General features: G+C 35.0%; 3 protein-coding genes and 1 long non-coding RNA gene across 6 annotated transcripts; 2 read left to right on the forward strand and 2 right to left on the reverse strand.

The window, feature by feature from the left end:
- The first annotated feature begins 247 nt into the window (after positions 1-247).
- On the forward strand, positions 248-2,371 carry LOC106667953. Of its 2 annotated transcripts, XM_014396282.2 has the most exons (3): positions 248-753; positions 1,123-1,317; positions 1,704-2,371. In XM_014396282.2, the coding sequence occupies exons 2-3, from the start codon at positions 1,305-1,307 to the stop codon at positions 2,327-2,329; spliced, it is 639 nt and encodes a 212-aa protein (XP_014251768.1). In that variant the 5' UTR covers positions 248-753; positions 1,123-1,304; the 3' UTR covers positions 2,330-2,371. The 2 variants fall into 2 exon arrangements, with proteins under 2 accessions (XP_014251768.1, XP_014251767.1); XM_014396281.2 differs by lacking the exon at positions 1,123-1,317 and having other exon boundaries at positions 256-753.
- Positions 2,372-4,210: 1,839 nt separating this feature from the next.
- Positions 4,211-6,937, forward strand: LOC106667954 (NEDD8). Its single transcript, XM_014396283.2, has 4 exons — positions 4,211-4,392; positions 4,479-4,496; positions 6,521-6,633; positions 6,692-6,937. The coding sequence occupies exons 1-4, from the start codon at positions 4,375-4,377 to the stop codon at positions 6,777-6,779; spliced, it is 237 nt and encodes a 78-aa protein (XP_014251769.1). The 5' UTR covers positions 4,211-4,374; the 3' UTR covers positions 6,780-6,937.
- A 1,022-nt stretch (positions 6,938-7,959) lies between these two features.
- Positions 7,960-21,936, reverse strand: LOC106667967 (sodium/hydrogen exchanger 9B2-like). 2 transcript variants are annotated; one of them, XM_014396308.2, is made up of 10 exons: positions 21,756-21,936; positions 11,655-11,718; positions 11,268-11,585; positions 11,022-11,210; positions 10,514-10,692; positions 8,844-8,950; positions 8,625-8,786; positions 8,420-8,566; positions 8,246-8,347; positions 7,960-8,186 (listed from the first exon to the last, which is right to left on the reverse strand). In XM_014396308.2, the coding sequence occupies exons 1-10, from the start codon at positions 21,814-21,816 to the stop codon at positions 7,980-7,982; spliced, it is 1,536 nt and encodes a 511-aa protein (XP_014251794.1). In that variant the 5' UTR covers positions 21,817-21,936; the 3' UTR covers positions 7,960-7,979. The 2 variants fall into 2 exon arrangements, with proteins under 2 accessions (XP_014251794.1, XP_014251795.1); XM_014396309.2 differs by lacking the exon at positions 21,756-21,936 and adding an exon at positions 14,737-15,053.
- LOC112128043 lies at positions 15,563-19,562 on the reverse strand. Its single transcript, XR_002910833.1, has 2 exons — positions 19,321-19,562; positions 15,563-19,248 (listed from the first exon to the last, which is right to left on the reverse strand). It is a non-coding gene; the product is annotated as an uncharacterized LOC112128043 (long non-coding RNA).
- Positions 21,937-23,871: the final 1,935 nt, after the last annotated feature.

Raw genomic sequence — 23,871 nt, forward strand, 5'->3', positions numbered from 1 at the left:
CCTTAGTTTAACAAATCTATTGAAATAGTATCTAGTTTATTTTACATTTAATTTGTATTAACTCAAATCCGATTACTTTGATTAAAAATTTCATAATCCAATATTACAATATACGTATGGTGTAATTGTTTTGCGATATTCTCTAATGAAAATGTGTAAATTATATAATATGTATTTAACAATGTGTACAAAGATCTTGATCTTAATACATAGATGATCATAAAAACAGACTCATTACTACTTAACCCTTCTCCATGAGACCAAAGGGCAAAAATTGTCAAACTGAAGAGACTATTGGTACTATTAGGCAATTAATTTTACCCACTAGTAAACAAGAAAGCAATATTTTATGAAGAGCCTTCTAGCCAGAATGAAAATATATGTATTACACATGTGTTGGAATTTTTGAAACATATGTTACATGTTATAAGTGTGTCTTTCTAGTTTAGTTTAAAGAAAAAACAACAGTATTTTATTAAGCAGCCAGTCTACAAAAACAAAACAAAAACGGCCTCATTAACAACATGCAGACAGTTCTACGCCTGGCTACGGTGTGTTTCCCCTGTTGTGCAAAAACGACAGACACTGAGTCAGATGTTGGAAGCAATTTTGAGTATGTCGTCCAAAACCATTACATGTACAAAGTGCGCAAGCCGGTAACAAATTTACAGACAGACATACCTGATGAATTCAAAATTGCTGATGGCATATCACTCCACAAACAACCAATATATCGTCGAGTACAATACAAAGGTGAGTTCAGGTCATGTTAGACGATGAAAACAAAAAACACAAAAAAAGACTAAACTTTTTAATTTTTAATGAATTGCTAATCCCTAAACGGTTTTTGTAACACTAATGTTTGTTAAGTTGTACAAAACTGACATGCCTTAGTAGACAGACAACTTCTCTATAATTTCATTTTATTGAACTTATAATTGCTCAAAAAATTAAAAATTTAATACTAAATAAAAAGTCGATGACTACAATTATTTTAATTTATGGGCACACAATTATTGGGTAATTCAAAGAGCTAGTGGGGGGAATAAAATAAAACATTGTTTCCAAATAGCGGAGAGACATGAATTTCTGTGCCTAGTAATATATAAATTGTGCTTTTAGGTAGGAAAAACCAAGTTTACAAGTACTATATATTGGAAAATTAATTGTGGATGAAAAGAATTTAAACAATGAAACTAATTCCAGTTATAAAACTACGCAATACATAAAAGCCCCATATTTAATGTGTAGTTCTTAAGGCACATTTAATAAAATTTATGAAGCCTGTTTAAGAAGAGGACAGCATGTATGAAGAAGGTGAAGTTTTGGAAAAAAGTGCCCATATATAAAAATATTAGCTTAATTTATCGTTTTTGGAAAGTCAGCTATTTCTCGCAAATTAATACAATGGAAGCTCAGGCCAAAAAATAATTGGACAAATTTAAATTTTAATACTGCAAATTGTTAAAATACTCAATGTGACCAGCAATAGATTTTTTCAATTATATTACAGACCCCTGGATTAAAGTTAACTTCATATATTTTGAAGAATTCCAAAAAGAATAATGCATTATTATTATTATTATATCAACAGACAAAACCTATAAGAGTATCTATGAATGAAAATTATTACATTCTTTACATTTTATTTAGAATTATCTATTTTTATAATGTATCAAAATTAATTTTTAATTTTTTTATAGGTCGGATGAGAAGTTCCCAAATACATCCAGAAGAGGAGTCGTTAACAGATGGAATGCCTGAAGGACAGAATACAGGATTCAACTGGAGAAACAACATCAATGCTAAAGAAGAGGTTCAAGTGTATTTTGTGAAAAATAAGGAAATAGATTTACCATCAAAAATGTACGACTTAACGCCCAATTCAGTATTATCATCATTATCGAAACAACTCGATTTAGAAAAACAAGTTGTATGCCCTGACACCATAACTCAATTTTTAGAAGAAGAAAGCTCTTGCAGAGAAAAACTTAAAAAAGATAAAAGCCTAATATCATTCAAACCTTTGAAACAAAAAGACCAATTTTACCAGTCTCCACCCACCCTCAGGCCAGTTGAAGAGACAGAAATAGAATCGGAATCAGATGTTATGAAACAGAGCAAAGAAGAGTCAGCGCCAGCAGACTGGTCTGATAATGATACAACAATATCCAGTTTCTTAACTAACCCCAGCGATAGAGATAAGCAAGATATAATAATTAAAAAATCAAGGACGTTTAAAGAGGCTATGGAACTTCCAGAGCCCAAAGATGTAGATAGAACACTAGTGTGGAAACTGTTTTTAAGACAGGGGAGTGAAAGTAAATAACTTTCCACATTTTATTGTACATAGAAGACAATTTTAACTGACCAAACTCTGTATATTAAATATTATTCATTACTTTTATTTTATGGTTTCTTCCTAACTTAGTTCAATTTAGTATATAAATAGTATTTTTATGAATTAATTTAGTCATTGTTAACGTTAGATTATTACATTTTTTGTTCAATTAGGACTTTCATGTGCCACAGAGGGGAACTTAAGCTCCAATACATTATTTAATCACCTCTTTGGACAAAAATTCCTTAAAAATGTGGTTCAACAAATTAAAAGAAATTAAAAAAAAAACTGTGGGAAGACTTGACCAGAGATTACCTAGAATATAGACTCTCAATGGAAGGTAATAAAAATTTTAAAAAATAAACAAAAAGACCAATTGCCAAATTCATCCATTAAAAAGAGGACATTACGTGCACAAGAGACAGTAGAAAAAAAGTTTTTGACCAATAATCTTGTCAAAATTTTCAAACCAAATGAAAATATTAATGGGCAGCTTAGAAGTAACAACCACATAGAAAGAAAATATAAATCTGTACGCCCAAAGAAATATTGAAAGAAACTTGCCTGCTAAAAAGACTCCAAGAAATGACCTTATCATTGGAGAAATATTTAAACATCATATAAAAAAGGGATAGTTAAACTAACATACATATTTAATGCTGCAATCAGGCCAAAATATGTTCTCAGAATCTGAAAATTTGCAGAAGTCACATGATATAAAAACCAGGAATATTGCTGTAATTTAAACCTTTATCACTACTACCGACAATCTCTAACCTTTTCGATGTCATTACTAAAAATAATAAAATCCATAGTAAAAAAAAAGTCTAAAACTATTTTTTCCTGCTTCCTTCCTTGTTTTACAGCCTTTTGACTAGGTCTAGCAAGAAGGACTTATCAGTAAACTAAAAGGGATTCTACCAAAGTAGGTAGATCCACTACCTAATTAAGATATTTAAGGGTGAAAAAGGAAGATTATCAATTCAGAACTAAAAATAAATGTGTGAGTACCCCAAGAGAGCATGCAAGGTCCACTGCTTTACTTGTTATACACCATTGATTTCCTGAAAGCGGGTGGCATACAATTGCAATAGGACCCGTGCATAAGTTAACCCGAGATGGTGTTTTGCGAGTAATTCTCATGCTTTAGGTGCACGAGTGATTTTTTTTTGTGCAGTGGAAACCCAGTTTAAGGCCTCTTTACGAGGCTCAAGAGAGGAGATATCAGACACAATATTTATTTACTCAATCATACAACAACAAAAATTTAAATGAAAAATTTGTATCACAGCCAGGATTCAAAGCGACGTATTCAGCTCAATACGCTGCTGCTGTAACCACTTGAGCTACCGTGACTTCGATCGCCCATGCCAATGTATATTTATTGTATATCATTGTAAAATTAATTATTGATTTATGGTGTGTGAGAGAGTGAGAAAGAGAGAGTATTTTTAAAAAAATTGTAGAAAATGTTTAGTTTTGTAAATTATAAAAAAAAATGCTTACTTACATACAAGTGACTAGTAGGTATTGTTCATGGCAGATGAGGATGTAATCAAGAGCAAAGTATCACAAAGATCTATACGTTTAAAAGCATTATAAATAAAATGTATAAAACATTAATTGAACGTAGATATTTTGCATTATTTATAACAAGTTAAGTAAGTTTACAAGCTAGGCTAAAATTTTGTAGCAAAATAGACGTCGATCTTTAACAAGCTTGCCCGCCAAAATCATCAAGTGCATCATTGATATCCAAACGATAGATTGTTGTCTTTTTACGCCCTTTTGTTTTTCAATTGAATTTTTGTTCGAAAATCACTCAGATTTTTTTTTCAAATGCCAATATTTTTGAAATCGGCTTGAATCAGAGAGGTGAAAATCGATTGAGTTTCATCTGTCGAGGTTATATCGAGGACGAATACTTGTCTGGGTCCGAAGGGGGAATCTGTTAAGAAACCTCCTTGTCGGCAGTTTTTAACAGGATTTCTATTTATTTTAGGAATTTTCTTCAAATTAAAGGTGCATTTAAAATGTTGATCAAAGTGAAGGTAAGAATAATATGCTGTTTTTCGTGAGGTTAAGAGTATCATAAATATTCTAATCAATTGATTTATGTTTCATGGGCGCTGTCTAGACCCTGACTGGTAAAGAGGTGAGCGATTTTTTGTTTTGACCCGTTTAAAACCGTTATTTAACATAAACCGTCGTCAGATGACTAACACTTAAATAAATGAAACTTTAAGATTGTAATTATTCTCATGGGTGTGTCGACATTTCCACCATTTCATCGCTCTCCTCAGATTGGAGGAGTAAACTCAAGAACCTGTCTCGGCTCAAATTAAAATTTTTTATTTTGCAGAGTTTCTGGCCAAAAGTGGTCAATGTTGACCAAATCAACCAGGGTCGAATGAGTTTCAGCCATTTCCCCTTTGACAAAGTTCGTCGTGAGATTTGGATTCATAACAAACCACCGGTTAATGAAATTTGTGCTGTTTGTCACAAAACTGTAGATTCACCATTAACATCAAGATTATGAATTGTTTTTCTTTAAAAAATTTCAATTAAACAATCTTTAAAGCTTTGTATTCTTGGCTGCAATGTTGCATACTTCGAACTGTCTGTAGGTTGTAATACTGTGTTGGGCCACCGAATGTATCAGGTCAAAAATGGTTCATGTTGACCAAATCAAATAGGCTAGAATGAGTTTAAGCTATTTTCCCCTCAACGAAGTTCATTGTGTGATTTGGATTCATAACAAACCACCGATTAATGAAATTTGTGCTGTTTGTCGCAAAACTCACAAAACCGCAGATTCATCATTAACATCATAATTAAGAATTGTTTTTCTTTAATCTGTAAAGCTTTGTATTCTGGGCTGTAATGTTGCATACTTCGAACTGTCTGTAGGTTGTAATACTATTTTGAGCCACCGAATGTATCAGATCAAAAATGGTCCATGTTGACTAAATCAAATAGGTTGGACTCATTACAAGCCACTGATTAATGAAATTTGTGCTGTTTGTCACAAAACCGCAGATTTACTGTTTATTATTATTATTAATTATTATAATAATAACAAATTATTCTGTTGTCTGCTTTCAATCGTCTCCAAACCAAATCCAATCAAAGTAAATTTGCATAATGATGCAATAGTTCAGGTAAATCCAATAACCAATTGAACAAAAACCAAAGGAAGCCTATTGTTTGTTAGGGGGCCTTCAGCTGATAATCCCCGAGATTCTGTAAATATGCGATAACATCAAGACAAGGAAATGTTTTTCCTTAAAAAAATTCAATTAAACAATATGTGAAGCTTTATAGTCTGGTCTGTAAGGTCACATACTTCGGACTGTCTGAAATTTGTAATACTATGTTGGTCCCCCAAAAGTTTCTGACCAAAAATGGATAACTCCCAACAGCCAAATCAAACACGCTTGAGAGGGTTTCAGCTATTCACAGATTCATCATCAACATTAAAATTACCAAAAAAATTTCTCAAAACCTTTTTTATTAAACAGAATTAGTTAAACTTTGTTGTTTGGTCTAATGTAACATATTTCTGACTGCCTGAAATTTCTAATACTATTTTGGTACACCAAATGGTTGAGTCCAAAAATATCAATGTTGTTCAAATCAAAGAGGCTACAATGATTTTCAGCCTTTTTCCCCTCGACAAAAATCTCTTGAAATTGGATTTTTTCAAATCTGTCGGCAAGGAAATGTTTAAATATTTTCATTTAAACAGAATTTGTAAAGCTTTTTTGACAGGTTTGTATGGCCGATTCCTTTTGTCTGATTACATCCAGTCAGATGTTGCATCTGACAAATGTTTCAGTCTTATGTTAAATATGTTGAAAAGAAAAAGAAGAAAATTATTTTTAATGGTTGTGTATTATATGATTAATGAAACATATAGAGGAGAATTGAGGTAAACAAACGGTTACAGAAAAACAATTTAAAAAAAAAAAATTGTTCAGACTGGTTATTGGAATTAGCTGGTTAAGAACAAGCAATGGGATGAACTTAATGATCTTCTAAAGCAAATCAGACTCAGAGGTCTGCCGTATCAAGACGATCAGAAAAAACATACATTCCTTATTATATTCTACCTTAAGTAGATACTTTATTTATTTTGTTTCATTATAAAGATTTTCTTTAGCTTCAATAAAATTTCAGATTGAAATTGATATTGAGCCAACAGACAAGGTTGAACGAATAAAGGAGAGAGTGGAGGAGAAGGAAGGGATCCCGCCCCAACAACAGAGGCTGATTTTTTCAGGAAAACAGATGTATGTTATGATTATTTGTATTTCTTGCAGCCATGATAACCACGCCTGCCATTTACAGGAACGATGAGAAAACTGCACAGGACTACAAAGTACAAGGTGGCTCTGTCCTACATCTCGTCCTGGCCTTACGGGGCGGTCGCAACTAACGCTTCTATGATAATCGATGAACTTTTTTAAAAATATTATTTATACAAAGCAAATCTATGATCATTCTGTGTTTATTTTAATTACATTTTAGTTGTTTCTCCACTTTATTCCTGAGTTTTGAAATTTAATTGAATAAAACTTTTTTTTTGTAAATAAACTAAGATAATATTATTTTGGTCCTCCCGGTGTATTATTCAGTTTTGTAAATGTAATTTAGTAAAAAAATTAAGTTGGAAAATTGGCGGCTGTTTTCTCCTTTTATTTCAAGAAATAACTGGCCAAGTTTGTTATTTTTAATATAAACCTGATAGGTAATATGTATTGTTTTTTCATAGGGATATAATAATATACAAAACATGTTGAACGTCATATAAAAAAAGAGTTATTTTTCAAACCCTGTTTATTCTAATTCCATTAAATTATTAGAGCAATAAATTGTTAAAGTATTTTTGTCTAAATTTGTAAAAATAAATATTTGTAGGGGTGTCGGTGGCCACAACGGTTTAGGTGTTGACACGGCGCTCATCACTGTAAGGTGAAGGTCCTGGGTTCGATTCCTGCGGCCCTGCATTCGAACCTGACATACTTACAAATGAGCTTTTTTTTCAAAAACACCGGCACCCTGAAGGTTGATATGACCTCAGCTGTTGCGAACCCGTGTAAAAAAAAAAAAAAAAAAAAAAAATTTGATTGGTATAGGTAACAAATACTATGATAAGTTTTGGTGAGTGTATTGATTTTCCTCAAGTAGTGTTATCATTAAGCAATGAATAAATACACCTAACTTTTTGTTTATTGGTTTAAATTCCATTATCCGTTTAATATTATTAAACAAGATTCACTAATTTCGTGGTCCACTTGACCAATTAAATCATTACAATTAATTAAGGTTTTTAGTTGAGATGAAAAAAAGTTAATGGCACGAGGGGGATTCGAACCCACGATCTTCGGCTAGATACGCTGCTGCTTGGGGTTGAGATGGGAAGTTGGTGTCCGACTGGATCGAGGTCACGATAGCTCAGGTGGTAGAGCAGTGGCGTATCTAGCCGAAGATCGTGGGTTTGAATCCCCCTCGTGCCATTAACTTTTTTTCATCTCAACTAAAAACCTTAATTAATTGTAATTATTAAACAAGGTTTCATTGAAATATTCTGGTTTAAAGGAAGAGAAAGCAAAACGTAAGGTAAGTTCAATTTATATTAAATTTGACTTTCATAAGATTTGAGATTTACAACTGCCACTGGATTAGGTTTCACAAGAAGTCTGTAACTGAAAAGTTTCAAAGCTATCGTCGAAATGGTTGTCACAACGATCACAGATAGAACTGACGTCCTCAGTATATTCAGCGATTTATCATGGTCAGGCGTATTCCAGAAGAGATCGAATGCCTGTGGCCCCAATGCAGCCTGCAAAAAATTGGTCCAAAATGTAATAAATGACATTTGAAAATATTGCTGAACAATACCTCGACTGTCGCTTTTGGAAAGGAGGCCAGTATGAAAAATATTTTCTCATTACAGTTAAAACCAGTCCCTATTAGCATGATGCTACAAAAAATACACCTCGCCTTGAAAAATAAATTAATTAATTAATTGAAAAATAAGTGGTAGGAAAAGATGATTGAAATGAAATAACTTACAATTGAACCAATAATTATCACAATAACATTTAGTCCCACATCATACAACTCAACCACTGATAGATCGATTTCTATTCCCACTAAAGCGAAGAGCATGGGTTCCATGAACCATGACCATAAATTTGATATCACAGTTGAAACAGGATTCTAGAGGTAATTTTTTTTTTATTGATAAAGTAGTAAGTATATACACAAAACAATGTACCACTTGTTGCCATCCTTGAAATTTAAAGCAAGCAGCAGCAGTTGCACCAGTAATGAAGCTACCAAGCGGCCCTCCAGCAGGAGTGGAAATATATTTAGCTCCAAAGTATATGGTGGCACTCCCAAGAAATATCATCAAACTTCTCTTTAAAGTACAATGTTCCTAAAAACAAAAAATATATTAGTAAAATGTTACCTCAGGTTATTATTCTTGAATTACATCATCTTTATGGGGAAGATAAGCGCTTAGTGCCCCCCAGCTTGCACCAGCAGTAAGGCCGAGTAATAGATGCAGTAAGCCCAGTCCGAATCTTTCAGGGATACCACCTAAAAATTATTATAATATTTTATTCATATTAAGCTTTTGTTGTCTGTGTTTCTTTTTATGGATGGTTTGATTTTTCTTCTGTAGGCTTTAATAGTTGAATGTATTTTTAAATAGAATTTAAAGCTGAGGTTTTTAATCTAATATTCTTTTTCCCTCGATAGAAAAAATAATGTAAATAATAAAACTTTTGTTATATTCTAACTAGCTGGAGGTAAGTGTCGCTAGACAGAAACTCCACTTTACCATTGCATATTATCTATAATGTGTGTATTTGTAAATAAAATTCTGTTCTGCTCTTCTGTTTAAGTAGAATTCATGAATTTACAATGTTTCACTTCACCAATCCTTCACCATTTTCAAGTACAAATTGTTTATTCTTCATGTAAACAATACTAAAATATTGTAAAAATTAATATCAATAATATTAAGTTTGTTATAAAATGTATTAAGTTGTAATAGTTGGTCATTTTACTTTTATTACAAACTTAATAAAGTAGACAATGTTCAAATTAAATTTTTTTGAATATAGCATTTTCCAGTTAAATGAAACTTTTTTTCAATCAAATGAAACTTTTTCCAAGCAAATGAAACCTTTTTCCAAGCAAATGAAATCATTTTTCAAGCAACTGAAATGTAAAACCTAATGATAATAATTATGTAGAGGAATAAACAAATGACATTATAGTACTAACAATAATTTTTATGATGATGGAGTGGGGTGGAGTTCAATCCTTTTTAAAAAGATGGTTCCTACTCACAGTAAGTTGTTTCGCAACAATCCGGATTTTGAGGCCTTTATAGCTCATCATCAGGTTGAAGGGTTTCTACAAACATGTCTCTCGACATTGCAAAAGTGAACCCGCTGAAACCCCCGCCAACGCGAAAACGCCCTTTAACCTGATGATGAGCTAAAGGGCTCGAAATCCGAATTGTTGCGAAACAACTTACTGTGAGTAGGAACCATCTTTTTAAACAGAATTGAACTTCACACCCACTCCATCATTCGTAATTTCTATCACAGAAAGTTGTTGCTCGCTCAAAAACACTTTTCTATCCTACTTAATTAAACTTCAACAGGGTGGATGTAGAAAAGTTTGATGAATACGGATCTTCACAAGAAACGTTTTTGTATCTAAGCCTTACGATAATGTAACATTAATATTCAATCATCATAAAAATTATTTTTAGTACTATAATGTCATTCATTTATTCCTCTATATAATTATTATCATTAGGTTTTAGGTTTCATTTGCTGGAAAAAAGGTTTCATTTGCTTGAAAAATGGTTTCATTTGATTGAAAAAAGGTTTCATTTGATTGAAAAAAGGTTTCATTTGATTGAAAAAAAGTTTCATTTGATTGAAAAAAAGGATTCATTTGATTGAAAAAAAGTTTCATTTGGTTGAAAAAAGTTTCATTTGGTTGAAAAAAGTTTCATTTGATTGAAAAAAGGTTTCATTTGATTGAAAAGAACTTTCATTTGGTTGAAAAAAAGTTTCATTTGGTTAAAAAAAGTTTCATTTGACTGAAAAATGCTACGTATTATCAGATGTTTAAATTTACCACTAGTCTGAATGATAGTTGTCGTGAAGACTGCAAAAGCTGAAATACAGAATATGTCCTCTATTGGGGCGGATGTAGTGTAAAGGGAGGTCAGCTTTTCATTGTGGTACAAGCTTTTACTCTTCATACGACTCAAAATTTGAGAAGTAAGAGTAGGAGAGACTGCACTGATTGAAAACCTTAAAAAGAAATTAAAATATTTAAAGTGATGGTTGGGAACTGATGCCATTGGGTGCTAAAATGAAATAGCTGTTGACAGCACCTGGAGTCCAACCTCGGTGATTGGATGACAGGTCAGATCCAGGACTGCCAACACCCAGGGTGGGTGATTCTCGAAGCCTGCCGGTTATTTATTATAAATTACAAAAACTGGAATTGCCGGTGGACTGCGAGAAGTGAAACGCTCAACTCTGCACATGTGGGTATACATGTACATACATGTGCAGGTTAGAGCTTATATAAATTAGTAATCAGTTAATAATGGTTAATAACAGTAATATTACTTTACCCAAAAAGAAACGACCAAAGCCAAGAGTAGTTATATGGGAGAAGCAATTTAATAGCAATGGCCATTGCAACTGCTTCTGCTGCTGCAGGCAGCGTAGAGAGTTTGAGTACAGACAAGGGATACGTTTGGCATATTTTTGCATTCAAGCCTAGCCCGGATCTCATGAGTACGACTGATACAGCAACATACCTTGAAACATTAATATTATTAGCATTTTGATAACAAAGTGTTTATTGTAAAACGAACCTTGCCATTATGAATCCAGGTCGGACGGTTTCAATCGAGCTGAAACAGTTGACATTTCTAAACAGCACTCCTGTTAAGTACATACCGACAATATTCGGCAAATGCAGCATTTGAAAGAGTTCACCAACGTAGTACGACATGAGAACTAATCCAAGCGTTTTGAAGAGATCTGTTGTTGGCAAATTAAGCCGTATGAGGAGCAATTGAAGCGTCGTCCATGTCGACAAGACAAAAAGGCATAGTGTGATTACACGGATGAAAGGTGTGTTCGGAAGTGAACAGGATTGTGGACACAGTACACTTATTTTTTTCCATGGGCTGAAAATTATACAGAACATATATAACATAATTATCATTTAACGTCTACATTGTTTGCTGGGTTTTAACCTTTTTAAAGCATTTTTTTTCCTTTCGACCTCATTTTCAATCTTTGGCAGTGGATGTGAATCTCCTAAAAGCAGTATAGATATACAATGACTGTACATATTTGTGGGGGTGATGGTGTATTTTTTTAACAATTAAGTGCTAAATTGTACAATTCCAATTGGTAAAACTAACTACAATGTACTCAGCAATATCCAAATAATTTACTTTGATATATTAAACAACTTTAAAATAGTTATAGGTTATAGATATAATACATGATCTCTAGTAATAATAATAGTAATAATAGCCGTGTATTTAGCATAAACATAAAATAAACATATTCACAATCAATTATACATATTGATACATAACAATTTTAGTATATGTACCGCTGAAGCAAGGTGAGGTACGCGGTTCTCCGGAAATGCTGCGAGTTCGGACTTCGAGGGAACTTACCGGTTCATCTGGAGCTTCCTTAGTAACCAGAGATTTAGGGTACGGCTGGGGTCTGCACTTTCGAGGGTGCACATTCAAGAGAACACATCCCCCAGGTGTGTCGCTCTTTGTAGTGGCAGTAAATGGCATCACCGACGGCATACCTCCCCAGGTAAAAGTTAAATTATACGTAGACGATTTGAGTTTCTACCTCTCAGGTAAGGACCTGGACAAAGTTGTGGAGGTTATGCAGACGACAGTCGACGTGGTCCGTCAGGGCAGAAGAGGCTGGCTTTAGGTTCTCGGCGACCAAAACAGTGTGCATTCACTTCTGTAGGTTGAGGAGGGAGCACACTCCTCCCCAGATCTGCTTGGTTGGCGTACTGAACCGGGGCGCCGAGAGCGTGAGGTTCCTTGATCTCCTCTGCAACGAGAAGTTACGTTGGCAGATTCACGTCGACACCATCGAAGGAAAGTGCCAAAAGATAATCCAGCTCCTGCGATTCTTGGGGAACTTTCGTTGGGGGGCTGAAAAGGAAATATTATTAAGGATATTCGACTCGCTGCTGTGCTTGAGAATGTTCTATGGATGTACGGCATATGGTTCAGCAAGGAGGTCCCGCCTGACTAAGCTCGACCGTCTCTATTATCGTGTCAGGTGCCTTCAGGACCACCCCATTGGCCAGCCTTTGCTGCGAGGTGGGTGTTCTCCCGCCGGACCTGAAGTGGGAGCAGCTCGCCTACAGATAAGCGGCATCCATGCTGGCCAAACCGGGCAATCCGCTGGGCAAACCTCACGAGGATAAGTATTCTGGGCTGCCCACCTGGACGCGACCTCTAGGGATCCGCTTTGCCGAATCCCTGGAGAGGGAGGGGATGGTACTGGGGCTGGTTCTTCCACTGGGACACCAGGCAGTACCGCCCTGGACCCTTCCTGCTGTACTCGTCCGGGTGGATCTGGCAGCCATGCCAAAGTCACACACCATGCCGCACTCCTTGAACTCTCCTCTCAGCTCCCCGGATGTAAGACCATCTTCACAGATGGCTCTAAGACCGGGGCGGGTGTGGCATGCAGAGTGTACTCGCGGGAGGAGAGATCCTCCCACCCACTCCCTAGAGAGTGCAGTGTGTACATCGCCGAGCTATTTGCGATTTGGCATGCAATGGGGCGATTCGGGCAGGGGGGACAAAACTGTTCTCATATACACTGACTCCTTCAGCGCAGTGAGAGCCCTGAGAGACCCCTACAAAGGATCCACTAGTCGGCAAAATCCAATTGAAATATGCGGACAATGTGCGTGCCGGGAAAAGGGTGGTTTTAGCCTGGATTCCAGGACACGTCAGAATGGAGTGGAACAAGAGAGCAGGACCTGGCCGCGAAAGCGGGTACTCTCGTTCCTCACAGTGATGATGTTGAGACCACCCCGATTTGGCCTGATGATGCTAAGAGAATAGTGAAAAATATGATATTAGACAAGTGGAAGCGTCGTTGGGCCGACTCAACTGACGCGCTAGTGTCCGTCAAGCCAACGGTCAACCGCTGGAGCCTGGAGGGTTTATCTCAAAGGGAAAGCGTTGTCCTGACCCGCCTGTGGATCGGTCACTCATGGTTACCTGTTGGTTAGCGCGAGTCGACCTAGGTGCCCAGCATGCCAAGTTGATAGACTCATGGTGTTGCACGTGTTGGAGGGGTGTCGCAGCTTGGCCCCGTATATGGACCAAAATGGAATACCGCCAGATTATAGACAGCAAGTTTAAGGAAAAACTTTTTAGGTTTTTGAAAGATATTGGGATAATGGATTGTATATAGTGGGGTATTTATTTCATAGGCTAAAGTTTAGATTTAGTTTATGTTAGAATAGTAGTATGCTGGGCGGCGGTGCAGCGTATTATTTCAAGGCTCCACCACTCCTCTGCTAAACCGGGTCGGGGCGGAATATCGAATACCCTCCAACCCGGATTCTGGACAGAGGATATGCATGTGTGATTGGGTTTGTATAGGAGTATGTATGTATTTAATGTATGAGTGAGTGTGGGAATGACTAGTTTTAGGGAACGTAATGGCGCCAAAATGACCAAAGAAGTCGATGGCGCTCGACTAGAGCCCAACCTCGGAGTCGCTCAGGCACCAAGGTGGGTGACTCCCCCTGATCTATCAGGGAGAGTCCAGAAGCCTCCTAGGAGATCTCGTAATTCTATTTCTATTTCTGATTCATAACAAAATGAGTAGATGTAGATGTAATGCAATATGAGTAATAATAATCTTAAAACTAGCTGTACTATAAACATAATAAACAAAATTAATTTAAAACAATAAAATAAAACAATAACGAAAAATGAACGGCAATACTCCTGGTCATCTGGACTGTCGGAGGGGTTGTATTGCTTGATAATAATTCAGGAAAACATGCAGCCATAATAATAAAATAATCATAAAGTAATACATGTAATATTAATTAAAGAAAAGAAGAAAAATTAAAGATACAAATAAATAAGATTTTTTAAATAAAATTTTCTGTTAATTGTACAATCCCAATGGTAAAACTAGCTATAATGTATGCAACGATATCAAAATAATATCAGATCTATTTTAATTCTCTTGTTTGAGATATGAAACAACTTTAAAATAGTTATAGATTATAGAAATATTACATGATCTTTAGTTTACCTAATAATTTTTGTGATGTTACCCCTTCAAAATCCATTCCCTCAGTATTTAGCGTATACGCTTGTTATCAACTAGACTATTTAGCACAGATTTGGCATGAGGTAATGGTAAAAGTGCTAATGATTCATCCTCTTTCTGATATCGAATATTGGGAAATGCTCTCGCTTTGTTGAATGCTCGGTTTTTTTAATTGGCATTGATAAGAGGTAGAAATGAAAATCATAGACTTGTCTAGAAACCGGAAAATCATTTCAAATCACGTGAATGCCTGCTGCAAGGAATGCATAATCATGTACTCCTGAACAATTTTTTAAATTTTATTTTTACTTTAAGTAGCACAGTTCGATGCACAAATATGTTTTGTTTCTGTTCTTTTTTATTTTACTATTAAAATTGCAATTTTTGGTATTTAACAATTGACTCATTATCAGAAAATGACATTTTTAATTCCTTTGGGATTGCCATGTAAAAACTAAAATTTAAAACATTTAAATTCCCAAAATTTTATTTAAAAAAATACATTCATGAAATAAAGAATACTGTCCTGCCCCCCCCCCAAAAAAAAAAAAAAATGTACACCACATTAAATATTCAATGTGACAACTTGTGTACGCATAATACATTTTCAAATTTTAATTCATTTAAGAAAGGATAAAATAAAGGAGAAAATAAGGTGGAACTTGCAGGAACCTTGAAGAGGGGAGCTAGATTGGCACCAAAATGCATCAGCACTATATACAGCAATAACTAAACAAAAAGGGTCGAAGCACTTCATGATTTTATAAACAAGAATTCGATAAACAATAATAAAAAAAAAAGTTTATAAAATGAGATGTTCAAAGACATTCTCTTCAACTGCAACACAGTAGCCCAATTTGTCTTTGAAATAAAATTGAACCTTTCTACGTTGTACTTGTGTGATAAGACATGTTTGTATAGAACATTGTAATTGGTTTATGCTTTGAAAGCTGGAAAACTTTTTTTTTTTTTTTTTTAATTCTCTGTGCGCGTGTAAGTACGTTACTGAAATATTGATTGAATTAGGACTTTTCACCATGTGTGAGAGGGGACATTTATGAAGGAAGAAGCAACATGTTCGATGTACCCCACATTTCAGCAGAATGTAAATCGCTCTTGAAGGGGCTAGGAAGCTGTTACCACACATGTGTAAGACAAAACGCAGAAAATGCAGAGTGCCATCAAAAAACAAAACAAAAAAAAAACAGCTAGATATTCAGCCCCTAATGTATGCAACTTTAAATCTTATCATTTTAATTAATTCTTTAATACATTCTTCTTTTATATTCCTCTGTCAATTCAAATACAATACATCCAAATAAGTGAACATACGCTATCAGCCACACACTATTCAATTTCGCAAATATATACATTCACCTAACATCCTTACATATTCTTTAATACCTAATAATGCATACCTTCAATCAAATGATATATCTGTATTAATTCATTTATTTACATGGTTGTAATGTAAGTATTTCAAATTTAATTTCTGATAAAAATCTGAAACATGAGTAAAACTGCTTGTTTGTTTTTATTTTTAAAAATCCAAAACTGACATTGACAAGATATTTGTAAAACTGAAAGAAAAAAAAATCCAAGCACTTTTATATTACCGCTGATAAATGTTAATTGATAACTGATATTGCCAAAGGAAAAAAAGTGAAAACTAATTGGAAATTTCATTCTTTCAAGTGGTTCTCGACTTGAAGGGGTATTTGATTGGAATACAATTATTATTAACATGCGGATACCACAAAAGTATTATTTAATAAGCAAATACAAGGTTCAAGTAGCCATGAGTGACAATATCAATTAAATTTAATTTTAAAGTGTATTTAATTTTATTATCGTTGTGTTGGTACTCAGTAAACAAAAGGTTTAATTGGGTCTGCGATATTAAATTTTTATTGATTTTATCAATTCTGTATCACAGAAATCAGTCTGGCTTTTTTTGGTGGGGGGGAGCATAAAATGTGCCATAATAAAATGTTGGTATTTTGAGAACATTTTGAATTGCCTAAAACCTGCACTGATGATGGCGAGAAAGCGAAACCAGCAGATTAATTTGATCAGTAACATACAAATAACAGGTTTATTGCCTAACAGACAACATGGTGAAATAACACAAATGCTATGCACAGGATTTACAAAATTCAGGCTTGTAAGGAAGAAGTGAGTAAGATGAGATCATATCAAACCTTGAAATGTCTTCAAGGACCAAGACAATAAACCTAGAATTTCCGATCGTCCTTTCTGCCGATCTCCACTGATTTTGTCATCTTACCACTTTGGTGGTTCGCCTGTGTGTTTTATCATGAATCGTGTCCTTCTTTAAGTTTATATTCTCACCTGCTGATGTTAGCAAAAAGTCAAAATGCATCTGATAGTTTAAACCAAAAAAATGAACAGTGATCAGTAACGAACAAATAACAAATTCATCACCCCATAAACCACATGGAGAAATATCACAGGCGAATACAAACATTATGAACTGCAATTAACTAAATTCATATCAGACTTGTGAGGAGGATGTGAGTAAGGTAGGTCTGACTGTGAAATTTTCTCATTATGTCTGTGAAATGAACCAATCATCCTTGTCTACATATGCCTGCTTTTTGCATTTTACCGCTTTCCCCCGTGAGCCCCTTAAGTTTGGCACCATTGAAGATAATGGAACAGACAAACCAAAAAGCGCATAACGAATTTGACCAATATGACCGAACTACAGAATCAGACTCCAATATCACGAAGCTCATCAAGGCAACAAACTGCAGATTATGCCTATAAACAAAGCGTAGAAAGCTAGCACTTTGTTCATTAAAGATTATTTCTTAAGCCAAAAGACTTATCATGCATTAAACTGACTGACCTGGACCATTCCTCTTAAGAAAACTGGTAGGTTCAATCAAATAATTGAATTTCTGACCGAATTTCTATAGAAAAAAAAAGCTTATTTCCGTCCATAAAATCCTTTTCTAAATTAAAACTGAAGGCTTTTTATAACATAGTTGAATATTTTGTTACATTTCAAACCCCTACTTATCATCCGCCATATTCCACAGAGTTTAGTTTGATGATAGTTGGAGAAATTAAGTTTAAATCAATTCAGTGACGTGTAATGTTAAATTATTTGTTTATTTATTATTAGTATTCTGTATGATGGAAGTTGGGAAAGAAAAAAAAAATTATTATTTCTGAATCGCGGTTATTTTTCTATAGGCCAAAACATAAATAATGTCGATTTCTTATAAGAACGATCCCTTATAAATTCCTAATTTAAAGAATTTACATTAAGAGGCCTTCTAAGCTGAAAATCGGGCCATGGTCAAACAACAGTTTAATTGTTATTGAACTCGTCGTCCGGCATTTTAAGTTCGAAGTTCTCTATGACCCAACAGTTTAACGTGATACACACGAAGGCGAGTGAAGATTGTTAACGCGTAAAGTTCATTCAAATTTGAATTAAAGTCAGTTAACGCTATCGGTTAAGTAAACGTAATTATCTCAAGATGTTTCTTCTGTTCGTAAAGATGTTTACGTCTGGGATTAACTGAATCAATATGACATTGCAACGTCAAAGCGCTAAAATTTTGTATGAGCTGACATGACCTTGATTATGACTTATTAGTAAGAACTTCGTTATTCCAGTTTTGGTTTATTCTTTGAAATAACTATCTTCATTGTTGTGTACACCACGAAAGATAAACAACCGACCAAACTGACCAACTTCTAGGTTTATTGACTAGGTACTTGAAGTCGTCTGTGGGTCTTATCTGCAATACGCCGACGGACAAAATTAACGCACCATCCTTAAATTTGAATGAATATAGGTTTATTTATATTTTGCACACCAAACGCATATACAACCTTACGGTCTGGTCGTAAAAATAAGACATTCAAAAGAAAAGAATAAGAAATTTCTCGTTACTTGTCAATTTCAAGAGTTGCTCTCCAATTAATAGCCTACTTTCCATTTCATTCCAATTAGATTCTAGAACTGTTTTATGTTAGTCCTGGCTCGTTCTACCTTTCGTAAACTCCTTGTCTCCTCTCTCCTCTTTCTCCTCTTCGACGACAGCTGTATTGCTTATGGTGGACTTCGGAGGAAGAAGAAAAGCTTCTGAAAGACTGATGAATTGCCGTCTTAGGTTATTTTCGGCACCCCGAAAGTCCAGTCTCATATCGTATTCAGACCTATCCTGGCTTTATCACTCTTTCCTTAGGAAAAATTGTATAGGCATCTTCCTTTACCTAATCCTTAAACTCTCGTCGACCTCACTGTACTTTTCATCTTCTTCAATTCGAATCTTCTATCACTCTTTTAACACCGGCTCGTTTCCCAATGACTTAAATCTTCATCGTCATAGCATCTCCAAATTTTAGCTTTCCAAGCTGGAGCCATCAATCTCCGGAATTCTTTTCCTTTGACAATCCACACAGTCGCGTCTCCCTTACTACTTTTAAGTCCCTTCTGTCCAGCACCTCATCTTCCTCCAAACAGAGACAACATAGTTGAACAATTTTATTAGATCCTATTGCTACAAAAGAAAGCTTTTTCCTTACTTTTATCAACTTTATGTTCACGTTTTGTGATTATGTTCGCACAAGACAAGGAAGTCTTTTGCTATTACTATTTTTTCTCTAATGTTTTTATTATCGCTACTACACTTCTATTTTTTTATATTTTATAAATCACAAAATTGATTTATTTCACTATATGTTAACGTCATACCTTCATTAATTCAAGTGCCCGATTTGTAAAGAATTCTCTCTCTCACGCTCTCTCTCTTCTTCACTCTCACTCTCTCTCTCTCTCTCTCTCTCTCTCTCTCTCTCTCTCTTTCTCTCTCTCTATCTATCTATCTATCTACCTATCTGTCTATCAATCTATCTTTTCTCTCTCTCTCTCTCTACTTATCTATCAGGTACAAAACAATAAACTCTTCAGCCATTATTACATATTGGTACTATAATGTCTGGAGGATAAAACGCTCTTGCAGTTATTGTAAATATTAGTAAGTTTTCGTCTCTAGTTAAATTATAACGGATATTTTCTAATTTGCATCCATTAGGGTTTTTGACTTTTGAGCAGAGTAGAGAACAATTACAAAACTAGAAATTACAAGGAATGTCACTTTTCAAATTATGGACAAGTAATCGTTTCACAATTAGAAAAGAGAATTAAGAGTCGTTATTTATTGATGTGGAAAAAAACTGTGGGAGGTCGTCGCTGAATGAACTGGTTTTAAGGAATGTAAGTGTGTTTATGAGCGTGCAAAGTGGAAATGAAGTACAGATATTTCGTCCATGCCATTCCTGATTGTTTAGTATTTATCGTGTTAATTATTTATCAGTTATCTCTAAAATACAAACACATAAAAACACAATAATGATTGGATACGATACAAATTTGGATTTTTTCCTTAGATATTTCTTAACATTTAGTTTTCACTACCTCTCTCTCTCTCTCTCTCTCTCTCTCTCTCTCTCTCTCTCTCTCTCGCTCGCTCGCTCGCTCGGTAGCCCATGTCATCTCTCACTCCTACAGATTATCTATCCCTCCTATTTCTCTCTCTCTCTCTCTCCTCTTTCAATCTCCCATATTTTCTCTTAATCTTACAGCTTCCTATTTCCCCTATTTCTCTCACCCTCTTACTCTCCCAAATTTTTTCTCACTCTTACAAATTATCTATATTTTTCTCTCTTCTCTCTCTCTCTCTCTCTCTCTCTCTCTCTCACTCACTCGCCCATATCATCCCTCTTTCTCCTTCAGATTATCTATCACTCCTATTTTTTTCTCTCTCTCTCTCCTCTTCCAATCTCCCATATTCTGTCTTAATCTTACAGGCTTTCTATTTCTCCTATTTCTCTCCCAAATTTTTTCTCAATCTTAAAATTATCAATATTTCTCTCTCTCTCTTTCTCTCTCTCTCTCTCTGTCTCTCTCTCTCTCTCTCTCTTTCTTTCTCTCTCTCTCTCGCTCGCTCGCCCATATCATCTTTCACTCCTACAGATTATCTATCCCTCCTATTTCTCTCTCTCTCCTCTTTCACTCTCTCCCATATTCTCTCTTATTCTTACAGATTATCTATCTCCCTAATTCTCTCTCTCTCTCTCTCTCTCTCTCTCTCTCTCTCTCTCTCTCTCTCACTCTCACTTCCAATTTCCTTCTTAATATTCCAGATTATATATCCCTCTTACTTCTTTCTCACTCTCTCTCTCTCACCCTCTCATTCTTTCGAATCCTTTCTCACTCTTAGGGATTATCTCTCTTTACTATTTCATTCTCATTTTCACTCTCTCCCCTTTACCGATTTTCTATCTCTCTTATTTTCTCTTTCTCTCTCTCTCTCTCTCTCTCTCTCTCTCTCTCTCTCTTTCCCTACTTGTCTGTCTGTCTGTCTCTCAACGTGAAGCTAAAGGATACAACCTTAATTAGCATGGGATATGACTCTTCCTAACTACCTCAACCGTTTTCTTTCTACATCTTTCACCCCAAAAATAGGCCAACGGACCAAGAATTGTTCTCACAGTTGTTCAGCTTGTTTCTTTCAGGCCACTATAAAATAATGAACCGTATGGATTATGCACAATCGGGTGCCTGCTTGTTATATTAACAATCGTCTTTCGGCAAGACTCAAGTGAAACATTGCTGAACTTCTATTTTTGTTTTTAACTTGATCATGAAATAGTCATTTTGTATGTACCAAAAAGAAAACTGGATTATTTTTGTCCATACGTCCATTATCCAACGTTAAAAAATATTTGTATAACAAAAAATAAAGTTTGGATTGAGAGGGCTAATTTCTTCTATCCTAAAATCGGCAAAAAATATTATATGTCTTTATATTCATATTGTTTTGCCTGTATCTTGGAAGGATCATATAGTATGTACAAAATCAACAAGGGTAAGTACATTATGTCTCTCGCCTGTCGTATCTCTCATAAACACAGAAACACTCGGTAAAAATCACTCATATGATAAAATTTTGAATCACCTTCGTTACGTTTGCAGGAGTTTTCAACTTCCGTAACTTCGAAAGAATCGTTCACATGCATATTACAGGTACCGGCACAATTAACGGACGGTCGAGTACGTCTGCCTCAGTTTCCTCCTTTTCCCAATCGTAAATCAACAGTATCGCCGAGAGTAACATCCATCGAGGTGCCGCGTGACGACTGAAATTAAAAGATAAGAGGCTGTTTTTACATACATCGTGAAGAGAGATCAAGATGTTTGAACAAGACCTCGACCGAACAATTAAAGTGGTCAATATAGATCAGTAGTGAAGAGGTCGGGCTTGGAAGCCGGCGTTAATTTACGATCGCCTTCCATTTTAAACATACAGCGATCAATTTTAATAAGCATTGACATAAGGTTTTCTTCTCATTCCTGGATATATTCACAAAATCCAGTAAGAGGAGCAAGCATCCCACCAAGTCTTCAGCATTTATTGACAATTAGAACTCATTGAATCATTCAATTCCTGTGATCACTTAATATCTAATTTTGATTCTTGATTAACTTAAAAGACAGGATAAGACAAATATGAATTTATTTGTTGTACATTGAATCCGTAATTTTGAGATAAAAATAAACCAACGGAACAAGAAAGAAAAACTAAAATCTGAAGAGGACTAATAAAACTTTTTTTGTCATTTATTGAGCTAAAACCTTTTTTTTCTATAGACTATTTGTAAATTACAGTTTATTGTTTATTTTATTTTAATCACTCCCTGGCCTGCTGAACCTAGGGTCTATCTTTCATGGGAGTTCTGCTACGCCGCTATGCGGCTGGGTTTCTAGGACTACCACCAACAGTGGTAGCCAAGCCAGGAACACACTTACCCGATGCTACGCCATGCGATGCTACCCGACGCAAATCCAGACTCCGATTTTCCATAAGGTTGCATTACCCCCGTGCACATCTACCCGATGCTATGCCACGCTAACCTACCCGACGCTCTGCGATCCCCACTGTCCAGATTTTCGTCGGGTAGCAACGAGTACAGTCGAAGACAAAAGAAAGGGACACTCATATTTTTATTTAAACTACATGTATTATTGTCGTTATATTAATTACAACATACTTATTTTAATATAAACCAAATTAACTGTGATTAAAAATTAATTCGTTTTTATTTAAAAAATTAATTTTAATGGTTTGGTAGAAAATTAATCAAAACAGCGGAATATGATTTTTTGATATAATGAATTTTACTAACAATTTATTGTACTCGCTTCGGCGGTACATATACTAAAATTGGAACAATTTATTACATGGTTTTGCTCATAAAATTTAATTAACAATTTATTTCATAGTTTTGCTCGTAAAAGTACACCATTTTCGTCGGGTAGCATCACAGCAGGACACTCTTATTTTTTGTAGTTTATTTCAAACTAAGTACATGTAATTTTGTCGTTATATTAATTACAACATGTTATTTTAATGTAAACCAAATTAAACGAGATCAAAAATTCATAAGTTTTTATAAACATTGTTTAATTATAATGGTTCGGAGTAACTTTATTTAAAATAATTAAGTTTAACAAACAATTTATTAGATGGTTGTGCTCATAAAATTTAACTAACAATTTAGTACAAGGCTTTGCCCAAAATAGTGCATTAAGAACAAAAGATGCGTTGCGATTGTGATAGTCATTATTGTGATAGACGCTGTGGACTGTACGCGACGTGTGCTTGCATCGGATAGATGTGCACACCCCACCAAAACGTGGCAAGGCGTCGGGTAGCATCGGGTAGCGTCGCATGGTGTAGCTTCGGGTAAGTGTTTCCCGGCTTAAGGCTCTAGGGGCTTTCGACAGCTAGGTCATTTCAACCCCGAACGAATGCAAAATGTAATCTAACCTAAACTAACACATAGAATACAATCGAAGAAATAAATACAGTCCCATTCATCTAAATCTGCTTAGAATTTCGGCTGCAAAAACAGGTTTAAACTAAATCTGGGTAAAACTTTTTCGCAACAAGCTTGTACCGTATGAAACCAAACTAAAAGTTTATAACGGTGTCCTGCGCACAGTGGTATGTTACGGCGCACAAGTATGGGGTTTCCAGTCCTAGGAGGTTGTGGAACAATTTCAACGTTTTT

The sequence above is a fragment of the Cimex lectularius genome, unplaced genomic scaffold (genome assembly GCF_000648675.2).
Source record: "Cimex lectularius strain Harlan isolate CLEC.00 unplaced genomic scaffold, Clec_2.1 scaffold431, whole genome shotgun sequence".
Lineage (NCBI taxonomy): Eukaryota > Metazoa > Arthropoda > Insecta > Hemiptera > Cimicidae > Cimex > Cimex lectularius.

Coding starts and splice junctions, on each gene's coding strand:
- LOC106667954 (XM_014396283.2), top strand. Junction 6,634..6,691: donor ATTTTTTCAGGAAAACAGAT/GTATGTTATGAT, acceptor TGCCATTTACAG/GAACGATGAGAAAACTGCAC.
- LOC106667953 (XM_014396281.2), top strand. CDS start 525: ATGCAGACAGTTCTACGCCTGGCTACGGTGTGTTTCCCCTGTTGTGCA. Junction 754..1,703: donor TCGTCGAGTACAATACAAAG/GTGAGTTCAGGT, acceptor ATTTTTTTATAG/GTCGGATGAGAAGTTCCCAA.
- LOC106667967 (XM_014396308.2), bottom strand. CDS start 21,816: ATGCATGTGAACGATTCTTTCGAAGTTACGGAAGTTGAAAACTCCTGC. Junction 11,586..11,654: donor AAAAAAAATGCTTTAAAAAG/GTTAAAACCCAG, acceptor TATAATTTTCAG/CCCATGGAAAAAAATAAGTG. Junction 8,187..8,245: donor TTCCAAAAGCGACAGTCGAG/GTATTGTTCAGC, acceptor AATTTTTTGCAG/GCTGCATTGGGGCCACAGGC.